The sequence below is a fragment of the Macaca nemestrina genome, chromosome 8, assembly GCF_043159975.1.
Source record: "Macaca nemestrina isolate mMacNem1 chromosome 8, mMacNem.hap1, whole genome shotgun sequence".
Taxonomy (NCBI): Eukaryota; Metazoa; Chordata; class Mammalia; order Primates; family Cercopithecidae; genus Macaca; species Macaca nemestrina.
Window position 1 is genome coordinate 128,565,784 of NC_092132.1, and position 18,181 is coordinate 128,583,964.

General features: G+C 41.1%; 1 protein-coding gene across 1 annotated transcript in view; it reads left to right on the plus strand.

Moving 5' to 3' along the window:
• The window catches only part of LOC105482039 (EBF transcription factor 2), a 205,540-nt gene that overhangs the window by 135,443 nt on the left and 51,916 nt on the right, over positions 1–18,181 (plus strand). Inside the window, exon 7 of the mRNA XM_011741899.2 lies at positions 3,032–3,113. Within this exon, the coding sequence (XP_011740201.1) occupies positions 3,032–3,113 (82 nt within the window). The remainder of the gene's footprint in view (positions 1–3,031; positions 3,114–18,181) is intronic.

The following is an 18,181-nucleotide window of genomic DNA, read 5'->3' on the forward strand; positions in this document are numbered from 1 at the left end:
GGATCAGTTCGTAGCCACAGGCCAAGGCTAACCCTTGGGGTATTTCCAACGATGTGTGGAGTAAAGGAATGCTCTGGTCCATTCTCCTGCCCCACTGACCTAGGGACCAGATTGCTATCTGAAGGTTTGAGATGATGCGTTGACTCCTCTTTCGATCCTCTTCGTCCCTAACACAAGGATAAACCTGTGGTTGTTAGTGTTCGCTCTTAAGGAATGGATCAGAAGCTTTGTCGTGTGCAGCATGCTCCGTAGTTATGATATTTACGTCGTCAACATTGTTTGGAGAAAGTGGAAATAGACTTCATCCTGATGAGAATTTGCACATTTGGTCTGAATCTCATAATTTATTTGGGTTTCCCGTTTCTTAGTGGAGAGCACTGACATTTTCCAGGCAGCTCTGGCTTCGGAGGGATCTAGACCCAGGGGGTTTGGAGAGAATTTGTTCCCTGTAAGTTACCCCGTGGCTAAATGGATGGTATGATTAGTGAAGGTTTTGTATCAAGACGCTGAGCATGGTGGATGGAGAGGGTGGAGGGCAGAGAACCAGAAGACACCAGTTAAAGGAAGAGAAAAAAAAAAATGGAGATGTCAGTAAGCCCCAGAATTTCTTTTAATTAATATCTAGATCCATATATTTAAACATCCAGGCCCTAATTTCTGGTGCAAGCCATTTAGAAGTAGCAATACCTTCTTTTAGAAGATATTATATAATGCAAGAGAACTTTCTGCCTCTTTCTGTCTTCTCTCATTCACCTCCCTCGTCCTCCTTCCACTTAACCTCCCCTTCTCCTTCGTGAACCCAGTGCTAAGTCCTTAGAGTGCACAGGGCTGTGTAGGTTACAAACTCAACCCCCCAGACAAGCAAAAAGTCAAACTAGGTGTTTTCCATCCAAATCACTGTTAAGGGTCCTAATTTAAAATGAATAAAGCCTTTCAGCAGGCTCCACGGTTCCCTAAATCAATTTGATTTTATGTAAACATTTATCTCTTTTGCACTTTTCCACCTACCACACCATTCATATAATAATGCCTTCATGAACATTAATGTTTTCACCAGATACATTTTGGAGCGGGGAGTGGGGGTAGTCTAACACACACAGAACGCATTACAAGGAGCCCAGTTGTGGCAAAACTTTCCAGAAGTCAAGGGCTAAATGAGAAAAAGCACTCCATTTGGGTTTAGTAGGGGAAAAATGTAAATTGTAAATTGCCTCTGGGAGTGGTTGAGGGCCAGTGTGGGGTGCAGTGGGGGCTATTGTTCAGAAACACACACGAGTGGGAAAAGGCAATATTTGCGTGCATTGTGAGTGTCCGTGCCTGGCTCTGAACGAGTGTACAAATGGAGGGGATCTTTACCCTTCAAGAAATAAAATGTTTGAATTCTGATCAATCTTTACTGAGATAAAAGCAGCTCTCCTTTCTAATGCACTCTGGTGACCCGGGCAGAGATGCCACTGCCTTTCAGAAAGCAGCGGCAGGTTGTGAATTTGAGCACTGTGGTCGGACAGCCATGCACAACATTTTCTCTGCCTTATCCTTCCACAGATCTCTTCCATAAAGACCCCAACACCTCCGGGGCACAGGAAGCAAAGCCCAACCTCCCACCCACCCTATAAAAGATTGAAAGAGAGAAGTGAAAAGCAGATGTTATAAAATCAGGAAAAAAATATTTAGCTGTTGCTTCCAAATTCACACTCAACCTTATTCATGGGAGCATGTGGCCAAATATTTCTAGCAAACAGAGTAAAAGAGCCTCAAATACAGAAAATACTCTGAAGAGCCAATTCCCCTTCTCCCCTCCTTTGTCGTTTACTGTTTATCTCCTCATCAGTTTTTTAAAGTGATAAATACATTTAATTGGAGAGTTATCTAATTCTTTTGTGTGATTGTTAAACAAAAAATAAAAATCAGAACGTTGCAATGAGAACACTTCACCAACCATTGCTTTAGAATAGAATTTTTGGAATCAGTGTTGATTTCTACTTATTTTTGTTTGTAAATCCTGAGGAAAATGTATATCTTTTCCTTTAAAGTTCTAATTCAAGGCATGGATGTGAGAGTTCTGAAGGGACTTTGGGACTGCGGTAAAATTTCGTTGTCATAGTAACAGAAAGGGAAATAGGCCTAGCTCACCTGGGACTTGAACACTGCAAAAGCTGGATTTTTTTTTTTTTTAAGGAAAAGGACTCTGCAAGTGAAATAAATGAAAAACTTACTGTATTTTGAAACAAATTTTCAAACATTAACTAGGTGAATTGCTGGAAAGGCCACTTCTGCCACTTTTCTTGGTTAACGTAGTTGCCGGATGAAAGATGCCCAATTTTCAAATTGTACAGATAGGCCATTTAAGAGAGAATATTGGCTTCAAGAAATATGTCTGACAAATGCTAACCTCAGACCATGATTCTGTGCTTTCGTGTTTCTCTGAATAATCTATACATGATCTGAGAGGGACATTCACACTTCTTATTAATCATAAAAACTCTGGCAGATACCTGCACCGATGGACTTTCTCTTTGGAGGATAACATACCATTTTCTGATTTTGTAAACATTGGTTGAATATATCAGGCCATCTTCACGTATGAGCACGAAGGTGTCTGGGGCCAGTGGAGAGCCACACAGACGAGACTCTCGCCCTGGGATTCTGGGGTCAGGTCCTGCCATTTTTAACTCTGGAGCAAGACTTTCTGTACAGCAGGGGTCACTGCTGCATTTGAAGCCTTTTAAAAAATTTTTTCCAAAATGAGTGCTCTAGAAACTCCGGGGGCCAGTGTACAAACCAAAGCCCACTTTGTGAGCTGCTTAACAATCCCCCACAGTGATGGGGAAGCGGGTGCTGGGCTTCAGATTGAAAACATCCAAATTTGCAAATTGCAGAGGGTCAGCAATGTTCCTTCACAGGCAGGGCAGGTTGAAATTCCCCAGATCTGAAATATAATCGCTTTCAAATCAAATCTAATGGAATGCAGCTATATTCTCCCTTAAAAAATGTTTACTGAAAAATGTAACACATTGCTTTCTCTTCACAGATTCTTTTTAAAATTTTTCCTCAAGTGCAATCAGAATTGTTTGAAAACAGCAGGAAACCCAAGGGACATGAGACGGTTTCAGGTAAGGGGCCCTGCAGATCTTTCCTGTTAAATAAGTCATCCTGTTTTCTCTCTCCTTCTCACTCTTTTTATTTTCTTTTTCTTTAAAAATTATTATTCACTGCTACTGCTAACAATACAAAAGATAATGGTAAACGATGACCCTCAGCCACTAGCGCCGAGAGTTTCTTCATCTTGTAGTGTTTAAGCTTTCTGCCCCCATTGCCAAAGCCCTACGGGGAGAGGCACCAACCCGTGCTGGAGACTTGATTTTCAGCCCTCGGGCTGCCCACTGCACACACAGCTGCCCACAGCAGGAACCGTGTTCTTGATATTCAGCCACCTTGGGATTTTTCAAAGCAGCTTCTCTGTATTTTCTGCAAGCAACAGCCCCTGTCTTCCCTTTTCCACCGATTAACTATTCAGTGGTCTCTCTCTGAGCCTTCTGGAAGGCAGCAGCCCAAGCAGCGTGGTCACTTTAAGATCGCAGCGTGACAACAAGACCCACGGGACGGTGACCCAGCTGCCTAGCAGTTCAATCTGCCACCGGTTTCATCACCCTTGCCACTGATGGACTGAAGAGACGAGCTAATAAAAACAGAGCGAGGCAAAGTGTATCAGGCTGGAGACGAAAGCAAGAGCAGCTCCTCTCGGCCCCCTTCCTTGAGCCTTGAAGGACCCGTATTTAATTCACCAAATGGCTTTCCTGCCACTCACACCCCGTGCTAGATATGTGGCACCTCCTCCTCCATAGAAAAATTAAAAACAGGTTAAACGATAGTATACAAGCTTGAGACTTCAAAAAAGAAATCCTCGCAGCAATGAGAGAGATGGGGAACCTTAGCCTCATGTTTCGGGTGAGGCACGTGAGTTTCCGGAAGGTTGAATAACTTGCCCCTAATCACAGTAAGTAGGTGGGAAAGCCCGGAGCCAGGAGCTGGCGGGGGTTTGTTTGATCAAACTCTTTCCAGCACACTATGGGCGTACGACACGTTGCAGCTGCTAGGTTTATGCTTTGCTGTTGTCTTCTTGAAATTCTGAATTTTATATATATATATAAAATATACAAAATATATACATATTATATATGTATATATTATATATACTCAAAATATATGTATATATTTTATATATAAATATATATTATATAACATATAATATATACATTATATATATTTATATATAATATATACATATATAATATATATATTTTGAGACAGGGTCTCACTCTGTCACCCAGGCTGGAGAGCAGTGGTGTGGTCTTGGCTCACTGCAAACTCCGCCTCCTGGGCTCAAGGGATTCTCATGCCTCACGCTCCTGAGTAGCTAGGACTACAGGTGTGCACCATCATGCCCTGCTAATTTTTGTACTTTTTGGTAGAGACGGGGTTTTGCCATGTTGCCCAGGTTGGTCTTGAACTCCTGACCTCTCAAAGTGCTGGGGTTACAGGTGTGAGCTACCGCATCCGATCCTGAATAAATTTTGAACAAGGAATGTGACATTCATTTTTTATTGAACCCTACATATGATGTAGCTGGTCCTGCTGGAGAGTTTCTGTGGTTAGGCCACAATCAGACAGATGTTTAGGAGCAGAGCCATTCAAGAGTTAACAGGGAAGATGGCCAAACACAAGGCTACTGAGAGTTACTTTGAAAAACATTCTAGTATTATTATTTTTTAACCCCATCATGGCTATCAATCTTGCTGTGACAGGAGCATTTTTCGTTACAACACTTAACACTACTAACAGTCTCCCTTTAAAAAGTTGGAGACTTCTTCTCTCTTGGGTAGGCTCTTTCCCTGCCTTTTTTTTTTTTTTTTGAGATGGAGTCTCACTCTGTCACCCAGCCTGGAGTGCAGTGGTGTGATCTTGGCTCACTGCAACCTCCGCCTGCTGGGTTCAAGCAATTCTCCTGCCTCACCCTCCTGAGTAGCTGGGACTACAGGCACATGACACCTTGCCCAGCTAATTTTTGTATGTTTAGTAGAGACAAGGTTTTGCCGCATTGGTCAGGCTGGTCTCAAACTCCAGACCTCAAGTGATCCACCCACCTCAGCCTTCTAAAGTGCTGGGACTATATGTGTGAGTCATCGCTCCTGGCCCTACTTTCTTGTATGAAGACAAACAGAAATAAAATCAGCCTTCTTGGGGGATCAAACAGGAGCCTCGTGCATGGTGGAAGTTCACTATGCTCAGTATTCCAAATAAAAATGTAAATAATTGCAGTCCAAAGAAGAGTGAAATTTAAAAGAATTCCAAAGTACCTCCCTGACCAAAGCTTAGCTTCATTTCTGGAAGATACAGAGGCAGAGAAAAGAGTTTGACAGTTTGGATATTTGTTCCATCCTATTTTCTACCAGCACTTTCAAAGAGTTTTAAATTTGAGAATGTGAGGATACTCATATAAATGTGAAGAGGCTTCTATTGTAGGAGAATGTCTGCTCATTTTCTTTCTCCCAAAGTTTAGAAATATATTCAGAAAGCAAATGCATGCTAATATTTCCTCTGCTTCCTTAGTTGTTTATTTAAGTGGGGTTTTCATGGTGCCTGAGTTTTTCACTGGCATAGAATAAATATTGTTGATCTCCAAATGATATAGAATTGTCATCCTATGTGAAAGTGTTTGACTTTTGCAAAAACAAGGGCAAAAAGAATTGTTTAGACTTTATGGATTCTGTGATTCTCTTATTTCTAGGATAGAGCTAAAGTCAACTGATAATTTGTTTTCATTTTTTATTGAGATAAAATTAATATAACATACAATTCGCCATTTTAACCATTTAAAAGTGTAGAGTCCAGTGGTTTTTAGTACATTCACAGTGTTGTGCAATCAGCACCGCTGTCTAATTCCAGAATATTTCTATCACCCCAAGAAGAAAACTCATGTCTCCCAGTTCCTGTTTCTCCCCATTTGCTGACAACCACCAATCCACCTTCTGTCTCTATGGGTTTGTCTATTCTGGAAATTTAATATAAATAGAATCATACAATATGTGGCTTTTTGTGTCTGTTTTTTTTTCTCTTAGCATAATGTTTTCAAAGTTCATCTATGTGATAGCATGTATCAATATTTCATTCCTTTTCACAGCTGAATATTCCATTGTATGGATAGATCACATTTTAAAATTCATTAGTCAGTTAGTGGACATTTGGATTGTCTCTATTTTTTGGCTATTACAGACAATGACACTGTTAATATTTGTGTACAGTTTTGCTGTGTGAACATATGTTTTTAATTCTCTTGGGTACACAACTAAGAACAGAATTTCTGGGTCATATGGTAACTGTTTAAGTTTTCAAGGAACTGCCAAACTGTTTTCCATAGTGGTTGCACCATTTTACACTTCCACTAGTAATGTGTGAAGGTATCAATTCCTCGCCAACACTTGTGATTTTCTGTTTTAAAAAAATTCTAGTCATCCTATGGGTGTGAAGAGGTATCTCATTGTGGTTTTGATTTGCATTTCCTTAATGGTTAGTGATTTTGAGCACCTTTTCATGTGCTTATTGCTCATTTGTATGTATTCTTTGGAGAAATATCTATTTAAATCTTTTGCCCATTTTTTAGTTGTATTATTTGTCATTTTATTGTTGAGCTGTCAGAGTTCTTTATATATTCAGGGTACTGGCTCCTTCTCAGACATGTATTTGAAAATATTTTCTCCTGTCCCATGAGTTGTCATTCACTTTCTTGATAGTAGTGTACTTTGGTGCACAAAAGAATTGGCAATTTTTATAATGTACTTAGATTCTACTAAGAATATAACCTTCAATGAAAGCTCTCTAATATAGAGAAGGTTATTATTAAGAAAGGATTAGCAATATGCTATCATAGTCAAGTAAGAAACTTAGTTCAGGTTCCAAATATGAAACAAAACCAGAGAGAGTGCATACTCATGGTGGTGGAACAGTCATCTGAATGGATGATGACTTTCAGAAATTCCTAGAATATGTATCTCACTCAGAAGGACAAAGATGGTCATTTAAAGCCATATACACATTCCTTCAATTCTCTACTTTTATGATATGGTCAAACATAAATTTAATATGAAGGATTCTTTCTTGAGGATTTGATCTGAATGGAATAGAAATATGAAACATTTCTAATCACATCCTAAACTCAATAAAACTCCCTCCTCCTTCCCTTATCCCGCAAACACTGGTGGAACCTGCATTCTTTTTACAAAAATCATCCAATCAGCCCAAAATTGTTACATCAAGATTATTTTCAAGCTTGAACCAATCCTCTCTTTAATTCCATTCAACTCCTAAGTATTATAGGACATAAAAAATACTTAGTGAAACACAAAGAGTTTTGACCCTTTTAACCCTTTTTTACCTTTTTATGGGGGGGAGGGCCAGACCCCTTTAAGAATCTGGTAAAAGCTATAGTCTGTATCTCATCAAAATATTACATTTAAAGTTTTAATTAAAATTTCAGGGGTCTCCAGACCACTTGAAACATCTCAAGCTTCCATGGACCTCTAATCTAAAGAGATGTCATTCATTTAAAATCCAATAGGCATCCTTCATGTGAGGTAACCTTTAACAGTGGGGATCTGTCCACTTAGGACTTTTCCTGGTGATCTCTCATCCACTCTCTTGACTTCAAATGCCCTCTGTTCCTGGATGATTTCTGTATCCATATTCTCAGACTTCACCAGAGCTGCAGGCATATAACGCTAGCTGCCTCCTGGGCATCTTCCCTGGATGACTAGCGAGCACGTGTTCAAAACAGAACTCAGTGCTTGTTCCCTGATTCATTCCCTCCTCTTTCATTGTCAAAGTGCCGCTTCCTCCTCCTAAGTATCTACTAAATCCACCTCTTTCCTGAAAAGCTGCCATAGCCCGTCTTTATTCCTCCCCTGTCTAACCTGTCCTCAGCATGAATGCCAGAGTTACCTCTTAAAATATGTCATGATGCTGGGGAAAGTGGCTCATGCTTGTAATCCCAGCTGTTAGGAATGGAGAGGCAGGAAGATAGCTTGAGCCCAGGAGTTTGAGACCTGCTTGAGGAATGTAGTGAGACCCCGTTCTTCACAAAACAAAACAAAACAAAAAAAACCAGACAAAATGTCATGAGGATGCCCCATTTACCCTGATGTGATTACTATACATTGTATGCCTGGATCAGAATATCTCATGAACCCCATAAATATATACACCTGCTAAGTATCCATAAAAATTAAATATATACACCTACTAAAATGCGTCATGGATATTGACTGTCCATGGACACAAAGCTTGGATTTAAAAAGGCATGGCTGAGAAGGCTGCTCAGCCTCTGCCTACCTGGAAAACCTGCCATGCCTGTCCCAGAAGTTCTCATCTGCCCACTGCTCACCACATACCCATCTCTGATTTCTGTTCCATCTGGGAAGCTTTCCATATGTTCACCCCTCTGCCTGGGAACCCTTCACCCCTCTCCAACTTGTGACTCCTTTTCATGCTTTAAGGCTACAGCTGAATGTCACCGCCTTAGTGGTGCATTTTCTGACTCTTCCAAGTGGAGTTGTTGGTTCCTGGGTCCGTGCCGACGCACCCTTCCCTTCAGGCCCCTACCCTGCCAGTTATCACATCATCTTGCAGTTGTTGTTTGTCTCTCCAATAGACTGTGTGCTGCTTGAGGGCAATCGGTATGTTTTATTTATTTTTGTAGGTATCGCCAATGTCTAGCACAATGGCAGGCATTCTGTAGGGCTCAATAGATTACTATTAAATACATTCTTAAGAGCACAAAAGAGAAAAGGAAAAAAGAGAAAAGAAACAAGATTTCCAGGGCTCTCCAAGTATCTAAATCCATGGGTCATGCATGCGGAAAATCACTTCTGCCCTCCTTGAAATGGAACAATTAGGTGAAACACCCAGATTAACAGCTCAATGAAGGAAAGGAAAAGAAATGTATGTCTAGTTTAAGCTGACAGGCCTGTTACGACATAATGAATCCCATTCTTTATTTCTTTCTGCTTGTGTGGGCGGAGAGCAGGCAGTCTTAAAATCCAAAAGAAAATCAAGCTAGGAAGAGAAAGTCAGGCACACGGTCATTTCCCACATTCAAATCCTAAAAATCACTAGGATTTGACAATAATTTAGAGCTTTTTGTTGCTAATTCACTGTCATAGATGGACTGGCTGGGTCTGTTCCAAGTCATAGTGAAAACATAGAGGTACGCATTCATTTATTCATGGATGCAGCCAATATTACCAATGAAATTCTGTGTGCCAGGCACTATCCTAGGTGCTGGAGATACAGCAGAGAACAAATCATAAAATTCCTGCCCTCGAAGGGCTTGCGTCCTAGTGGAAGGATATAAAAAATAAATGAGTGGTTTGCATAGCTCAAGTCTGCTTCTCTGTGATGTTCAGGTGACTTTCCTGGAAGCAGCGGGCTTCTGCACAGTGCCAGCTGTGTTCTTGGTGCTTGTTGGAACTCAGCGGCTTGGTCAAGTGTAGATGTTTGTGGAGCTAAATGATACCCACCATTATAGTGACAGCAGGTGCTGAGGCTCTTCTGAACAGTTTTCTGAGCCTTCCACCGCATCACCTATTATAGGACACAAATGTCATCAGATCTACTTGAGATTGGGAGGCTTAGAGGCCTGAATGTCCAGTTTCTACCCTCTGCTTCAGAAGGACTTCATTTTAAAAAGACATGATCACTGGATTGTTCTCCATCCTAAGGGCGGCACCAGCTTGTACATTAGGTCATTGTGGACTTAGTAGCATTCTGGAATTGATAACCTTGACACATATCCAACCTTAAAATCATTAATTTTTTTTTTTTTTTTTTTTTTGAGAGCAGATGTCACTTTTTTGCTCAAGCTGGAGTACAGTGGTGCAATCTTGGCTCACTGCAACCTCTGCCTCTCCAGCTCAAGCCATCTCCCCACCTCAGCCCCTTAAGTAGCTAGGACTACAGGTGTGTGCCATCAGGCCTGGCTAATTTTTGTATTTTTTTATGGAGACAGGGTTTTGCCACATTGCCCAGGCTGGTCTTGAACTCCTGCGATCAAGTTATTCACCCATCTTGGCCTCTCAAAATGCTGAGATTACAAATGTGAGCCACCACACCCAGCCTAAATTGTTTTATTGATACATACTGTTTGTAATCTTTATGGGGTACATGTGATATTTTGTTACATGCATTGAATGTGTAATAATCAAGTCAGGGTAGTTAGGGTGTCCATAGTCATTATCCATCATCATGAGAATTGATCATTTCTCTGTGTTGGGAATATTGCAAGTTCTCTCTTTTAGCTAGTTTGATATGTACAATACATTGTTGTTAACTGTAGTTACCCCACTCTATCAAATATTAGAACTTACATCTTCTAACCATTTGTACCCATTAACCAACCTCTCTTCATCCTGCCAAATCATTTTTAATGAACTTCACTCTAACTGAGAGCTTACTTGTAATTAAGATAAAGGTGCTTGCTTCCATTTGCTGAACTTCCCTGAGAGACCCTTGGGTGTCTCAAATTTACCCCCTAAATTACTCCCTTTTTAGATTAGGTCCACCAGAATAATTGTTTTTAATTTACAGAGTCATGCTAGGGAGAGGACTGAGATATATGTGCAGGTCGTGCCATCCTTGGCCTCAAGAGATATGTCAGTAGATATGGAAGGACAGACATATTTCTTTTTCTTTCTTTTTTTACAGACAGGGTCTCACTCTGTCACTGAGGCTGGAGTGTGGTGGTGCAATATTGGCTCACTGCAGCCTTGGTCTTTTGGGCACAAGTGCTCCTCCTGCTTCAATCTCCCAAGTAGCTGGGACTACAGGTGCATGCAACCATACCCAGCGAATTTTTGTGTTTTTTGTTGAGACAGGGTTTTGCTATGTTGCCCAGGCTGGCCTCGAACCCCTGGGCTTAAGTGATTCACCCACCTTGGCTTCCCAAATTGTTGGGATTACAGGTGTGAGCCACCACACCTGACCAGACAGACACATTTCTAATGAAAGAAAAATCATTCCAGGAGTCAGGCTGGGGAAGGCTTCAGTGCTGAGTTGGTTCTGGGTTGCACACAATCCCAGGATGGGCCTGCTGGAAGGGCATCTTGATGGGGATTTGAAGGGTTCGAGGGAAGGGGTTGGAGCTCTGTGAAAACACACCTGGCACATCTTCTGGGCCTGTGAGAAAGCAAGAAGAAGCGCACGGTGGGGCAGAGAAGGGAACCAAGGGCAGAAAGATCTGCCGGATGGGAATGGAGAAAGGAAGTGAGGTCCCGTTGGGATTGACTGGCATCCACAGGGTGGTTGGATCATGTGAGAGGCCTCATGCCTGTTGCTGCAACATGCTGGATGCAACGACTGCAGAAGAACGATGGGGGAAATGAATGGCTCTGACAAAGACACCTCGTACACACAGCTGGGCACGAGCCATTAGTCGGGTTTACTAAACGACGCGAGAGCAAAGGGCACGGCTACTCATGTCTTGGAAAAGAGCCAAGCTCCATCCAGCAACCCCTTATGATTTTTAAACCCCCAGCTCTTATATAAAACTTTTTAATGGCACCACCATCTATTTTCCTTAAATAAAAAATGTTGAATGTTTCTCTCACACCCGTTGGAGAGGGAAACGAGAGTTTAAATTAACTCCAAATGGTAAAAATTTAATACAGCTCCAGCTGCCTGCAGGTTTCTTCAGTTCACATCTTTCAGTGTGAGAGCTGCTCCAGCTGCTCTGTGATCTCATCTACCATTTGAAATCTGCAGTGCTACTGAGCAGCAGTTTTAAAGCACATAATGGAAATCACTTGACTTATGGCCTCTCTGATCAGCAGGTGAGTCTATTATCTGATGATAAAACAAACCAGATAGTCTGAGTTAAGAAATCATAATTATCTATTTGGAGTCAGAAAAAAACAAAACAAAACAAACAAACAAAAAAACCTTGGAGGGTCGGAGGATCTTTCTCTCAGTCCAATGCTGTAAGCTTGGGGAAGGCTCTCTGGAGTGACTTCAAGCTTTTCTCTGATGTTAGAACCTTCTGCCGCCTCCACCCCTAAATTTTGATGCCTTGAATGGGAACAAGAATCAGGGTGACAGAAATCTTGACTGACTCACCCAGGAAATGAGTTTTGAGTTCTTTGTAAAAGGGCAAGGTGAGAAATGAAAAGCAGTAGTTGCCTGGGGAACTTTTGGGAGAGGATATGTCAGACTTCAGTGAGCTGGAAACACAGTCTAAATGCTCAAATATTTTAAGGGACTCTAATTTGGACACAACCTGCCCCTGAACCCATTCCAGGGCTATCGAATGCAGAGCTTCCTGGAAAGCAAAGTGTTCTTAGTCCTGCAATAAGAGTGCATAGTTCCTCAGCTGCTTCCAGGGCCTGTGTGCTCCTGATTTTTGATAGGCCACAGGTGATTCAGGCTGTCCCTGGGGCTAGAGCTTCGTAGGCAAGAATGCCCAAGCCAAACAAAGAACTGCATCAACTATGTTATGGCTCCCCTGTGGCTCTCAAAACTTTCGCTAGTAAAATATTGCCCTTGACCATAACCATCCCACTTGGCACAAATTTTAGATGGGAAAAGCAATGGGTTAAATGGAATAAAATGAGGTAGGGAGGGAGTAGCAAGTATCTGTGACCGTTAAAATGAAGGGACATTCAGTATTGCAAAGCAAATGAATGATCTTCACACTCCTCACTGACATGAAAAGGTAATTTTTTTTTTTTAATTGCCACTGGAATTCTCAACTGGGTTTTAAAAAGCAAGCTCTAAAAGGTGTTTATTCTAAAGCCAAATTGGCCAAAATACACCAGCAGAGAGCTCTTGGGCATACTACTTCCTTTATGCCAATTAGAATTTTTTTAGGTGCCAGAATAATCATCTTAGTAACCTCGAGTTGTGTAACTCCCCCAATTCTTCAAGGCCTGTTCTTAAATCTCACTTTCTTGATGAAAATGGCTGTGATCGCCTTCAATTCACGCTGATTCTTCCCACCATTGGGCCCCTACAGTACACAGTGGCAACACAGCTCAATCCTCAATGACAGATTACCATGCAATAATATTTTCTGATTATGTCTAGTGTTTGCTATGCTTTGTCCACTGCAGGGTGAGCTCCTTGAGGCTGTGACAATACTTTCTATAAGCTTCCATTGCATGTAGCAGAGCACCTAGGGGTCCCAAAAAGTACCCAATGACTGACAGAAACACAGTGCTGGTTGGTTCCTTAAGAAAGTATCTTCTCTAGTTAAAATGAAAAAAATAAAATCGAACTATCATTCAACCCAGCAATCCCATTGCTGGATGTATACTCAAAGGAAAGGAAATTGTTTTACCCAAAAGACACACACATTTGTATGTTCATTGCTACATTATTCACAACAACAAAGACATGGAATCAACCTAGATGCTCATCAATGGTGGATCAGATAAAGAAAATGTGGTATGTAGACACCATGGAATACTACACAGCCACAAAAAAGAATGAAATCATGTCCTTTGCAGCAACATGGACACAGCTGGAGGCCGTGATCCTGAACAAATTAACATAGGAACAGAAAACCAAATACTGTGTGTTCTCACTTGTAAGAGGATGTCCCTTGGGTACCAATGGACATAAAGATGGGAGTAATAGACACTAGGGATTACCAGCAGGGAGAGAAAGGGATGGAGAGGACTGAAAAACTGCCTATTAGGGATTATTCTCACTAACTGGATGACAGGATCATTTGTATCTCAAACCATAGTGTCACACAACATATTCATGTAATAAACCTGCACAGGTACTCCCTGAATCTAAAATAAAAGTTGAAAATACACACACACACACACACACACAAAGTAAAATAGTTAAATTATTTTAAAAACTGAGTACATTGACCAGTGTTTAATTTATATTCTTGCCATCAAGTGTATCAGTTTAAACTTGACAGAATTAAAAATATGTATGTTTTTTAAAAAAGGAAAAGAACACATCTTCTCAGGAGTAATACCATTGATGCCCAGTCCCCTCTCTGCTGGAGTAGTCCAGAACCTCTCACATCTGTCTCTATGGCAGTCAACTCTGTGTTCTCCTGTCTGGGACTTGATCCTTCACTGAACAGAAAATTTAGCCTTTGGGAATATGAAACAACAACCATTGCTGAGAATTCTGGGAATTCCTTTTAAAGAAAATGACAAAATCCATGCTTGTGGGGTAGGTGTTTAAAGGTAATTTTGGAGACTCTGGAGTCCCGTAACAAAGAAGAATCTGGGCCTTAAATCTGGCTTGAAAATATGTGTGCCAAGAATAAAGTGGTAGGGCGGAACAAACTGCAGTAGCCCATTTGTTTGTTGTTAGCCTGGATTGAATTAATGGAGGCTTAGACAAAACTGTGTCATTAGATTCACCTTGTCCACGATGAGAATTTGGGATTGTGTAAAAACCCGATGTGTATTTCTCCTTGCAATATGGACTTGCAGCTTGGTTGCCCGCCATAGCCAGAAGTCTGTCTTGATTTTCTCTGTCCCTTTAATGGTTTCTGTGTCCCTTTCCTCCTTCCACAGGTGGAAAATAAAATCCCACATAACAGTTATGCTTTGGGAAAGCTGAAATAACATATATGGCAACTGAACAGTTATAAGGGAAAAGCACATCATGAATTTAATTCCATTTCCAGATGTAAAATGTCATAAAGAATTTTTTTTCCATTCTTGGCAAAATAACAGGAATTTTCGAGACCATTTTATTTAGCTGAGTGTATGCACATTCATAAGTAGGGTATCAGAGTCTTCAACGTGGAGTGTGCTATAAATGCGATGTGTTATAGCTTTACTGAGATTAAACTACCAAAGGCCCCACATTCAGCTAGGAGGTGCATGACCCTCATTGAAAGGGTGGGGAACTGTGTCTGACTAATGGTAGAACTTGGTGTGTTTTCAAAGCAAGGACTCTGGCCCATATGGGGAGGTTTCTAACCAGTGTAATTATTCTCTAGTGACTGCAGACATTGGAATTGTCGTCTGTTTCAAAGAGCAGATCATTTGGTCATTCCACACATTTTTCATTTTGACTTCTCTTTTTCTTTTAGCCTCTTTGTATGAGACTTAGGGTCTTTGTAGAAACACCTGGGTAGGAGCTGAAAAAGCCTAGCTGGGAGTAGGGCCCAACTGGCCATTCCTCAGACTTATGTAATTCAACTAAATCATAAAGTTAGAGCTTTGAGAAGGATAAGTACTTAAAACACACACACACACACACACACAAGCGCGCGCGCGCTTGGTGTTGCAAAAAGCCAAGGACATTTTAGAGAAAGGCATAAAAATAACCCAAGGGTGGGAATAAGTCAGTTTGGTAAAAGTCTCCATGGCACATGCTATCATTCTGATAACTAAAGAAATAACTCCTCTATTGGAAAATTAGCTGTTCAGGCAGATTAACGGATGTGTCCACCTGAAGGGTGACTCCCACTGTGGCCTTTTATGAGCAGGAAAGGGCTCCTTTACAACTCAGCTCCTGCTTTGTATAAATTATTGGAGTGAGGGACATGGGAGAACTTTTGGGTAATGAGAAGAAAAATAGAATTTGAGAAAGCCGATCAGTTTTCTTGAGTACTGGTAGAAGACTGCTAACGTATTTGTAGATTCCATTCTTAAAACTTTCTTGTATTTTTCAAGGGAAGATACAGACTTTTTATTCATGTTTCTATTTCTGTATAACCAACTAACACTGCCATATAATTAAATGATTTAAAATGGAACCTACCACCGTCACTCTCCAATTGGTCTGTTTATTGAGTTGGTGTTACTAAAAATGAGAGATCACATCAAAACAAAATAGGGAATGGCAGAAAGCGAAAACCACTTTTATTTAGAAAAAAATGCAAGCGATTTCAATTGATCCTGATTTCTCTCTCTTGGAACCTTGGGTTGAAGGTACTTTGTCCTAAATAAATTGGTTGTTGCTTTTGCATTGAAATGTATCAGTTGAGGAGAGCTATCATTTACCGTGACTTAGTTTTCAGATCTGCAGGCTTTGAGCTGTAATACAGATATATCAACTCTAAGAAATAAATGAAAACTGTCACCAGTGTCAGCAGCAGAAACTGGGGGTCCATCCCATGCAAATTATGGACATCTGTATTCCTAATTGGCATTCTTTAGGGCCATGCCAGCAGAATGGCAGTGCCAATAGAGTCTGACAGCCTTAGAAAAGACGCGTTATCAGGTCTAGGTGACAGGAGACGATGAGGCATAGAAGTTCCTTTGTATGGAATACTCTCCGTATGTTTGCTAATATAATGCTGGTGATTTTCAGTTTCAGGCACCTCCAAATGGCACCTTTTATCCATACACATTTGCTTCTTTTAAATCAGATCAGTTGATCTTAGGTGAATAAGTGGTATTGATGGTTATATGATCAGAAGACCCTTGGCAGAGATGCATACAAATAGTTAACAAGGTAATGGTAAGAAATGTTGACCTTGATTTGTTTAGCTAAGATGTAAAGATTTTTGAAGGTCAAAGGTGTCCTTGTGTAGTGTTTTGGAGTCTAACTGTGCCTGACCCTCTAACATTAAGCTGCTGTGGCCTGCAGTTTTGAAGAGTGAAGCAAACCAGGGGGAAAACGAGAAGGGGGAGAGAACAGGAAATGGAGTGAGGTGTTTCAGGAAGTTGTCAGGGGTTGACTGATTGATTCCAGATGGGAAGGGTCAGCCTTCGTGACCCAGGAAATACTCACTAGGGGAAAGAAGTTGGCTTGTGGAAGGGGAAGGCCTGGGAGTAAGATGATGTTGGAATGCGCATTCCACTTCCTTTGGTCCTAAAACATTCAGAAATCTTAACTTCTCCAAATAGACGAATATCAGCGTTGTCATTGTTCATCAGTAAACAGTGAAGGAATTTAAATTTGAAGTTTTGACTGTACCAAATATATCTTCACCTGTATAATGTAGTTCATTCTTCCAGAAGTAAAAGCAAATGTATGTAAAAGTCAGTATTTAAGTGCATGTCTCTATGTATAGAAACAACCACCAAACAGGTCTGGTTTCCTGTTGCGGAGTTTATGAATTAAATCCATCGCATTTTGCAAATTCAGTTGAATTGGCAGGCTCTTCCAGCTACCTCACCATCTAAGATATTTGGAATATTAAAACCTGGAACTTGCCTCACATCTATATGTACAGATGCACACGCACATACATTTGGACATAATTTAAAATCTTGTAATAAATTTTGCAGACACTGACATAATTCAGGTTAATTCCCTAGCTGTCATGAGAGGCCAGCGTGAGCCAGCAAGAGATTAAAATTTATTTCTATTGTTAATAGAAAATAATGAAGTGCATCTGAACCATCAGGGTATGTCATTCGGGAAATGTTCACTTTGGAACTAAGTCTCACTCCACCCAAATGGACAATGATGAAATCAGCTGGCTCGTGAAAGCCCCAAATTTGTGGCAGGAACACATAGGGAGTATTAATGGATGGTATGACAAGGAGCTTGTGGAGTGAATTAAAGCAACCTCAGAGAGAAGGCTGTTTACCTCCACGCAATCCTCAGAGAGGGCCCAGGTTCCCCTTAGTGTGCCTAGGAAAGCTCATTAAGACTTAATGCCCACGGCTGGGCACGGTGGCTCATGCCTGTAATCCCAGCACTTTGGGAGGCTGAGGCGGGAGGATCACTTGAGGTCAGGAGTTCTAGACCAGCCTGCCCAACATGGCGAAACCCACAAAATACAAAAATTAGCCTAGTGTGGTGGTGGGTGCCTGTAATCTCAGCCACTCAGGAGGCTGAGGCAGGAGAATCGCTTGAACATGGGAGGCAGAGGTTGTGGTGAGCTGAGATCAGGCCATTGCACTGCACTTCAGCCTGGGTGATAGAGCAAGACTCTGTCTCAAAAAAAAAAAAAAGAAAAAAAGGAAGAATTAAAGCCCAAAGCACCCTCTCCTTGTTTTCTCTCTTTTTTTTTTTTCCAGAGATGACAGTTATATCTTTGTAAATGCATTCACACACACAATTTGTAAGAGTGGTTTGATTCTTCTTTCTTCTCTCTCTTCTCCTATTATTTTTGGATGGTAGGCAATACTATCTTCATGTTCATCTTAACCTCGTGGCCATGAGGCTCTACCTCTCCCTTCGGCTGTGACATGACCTT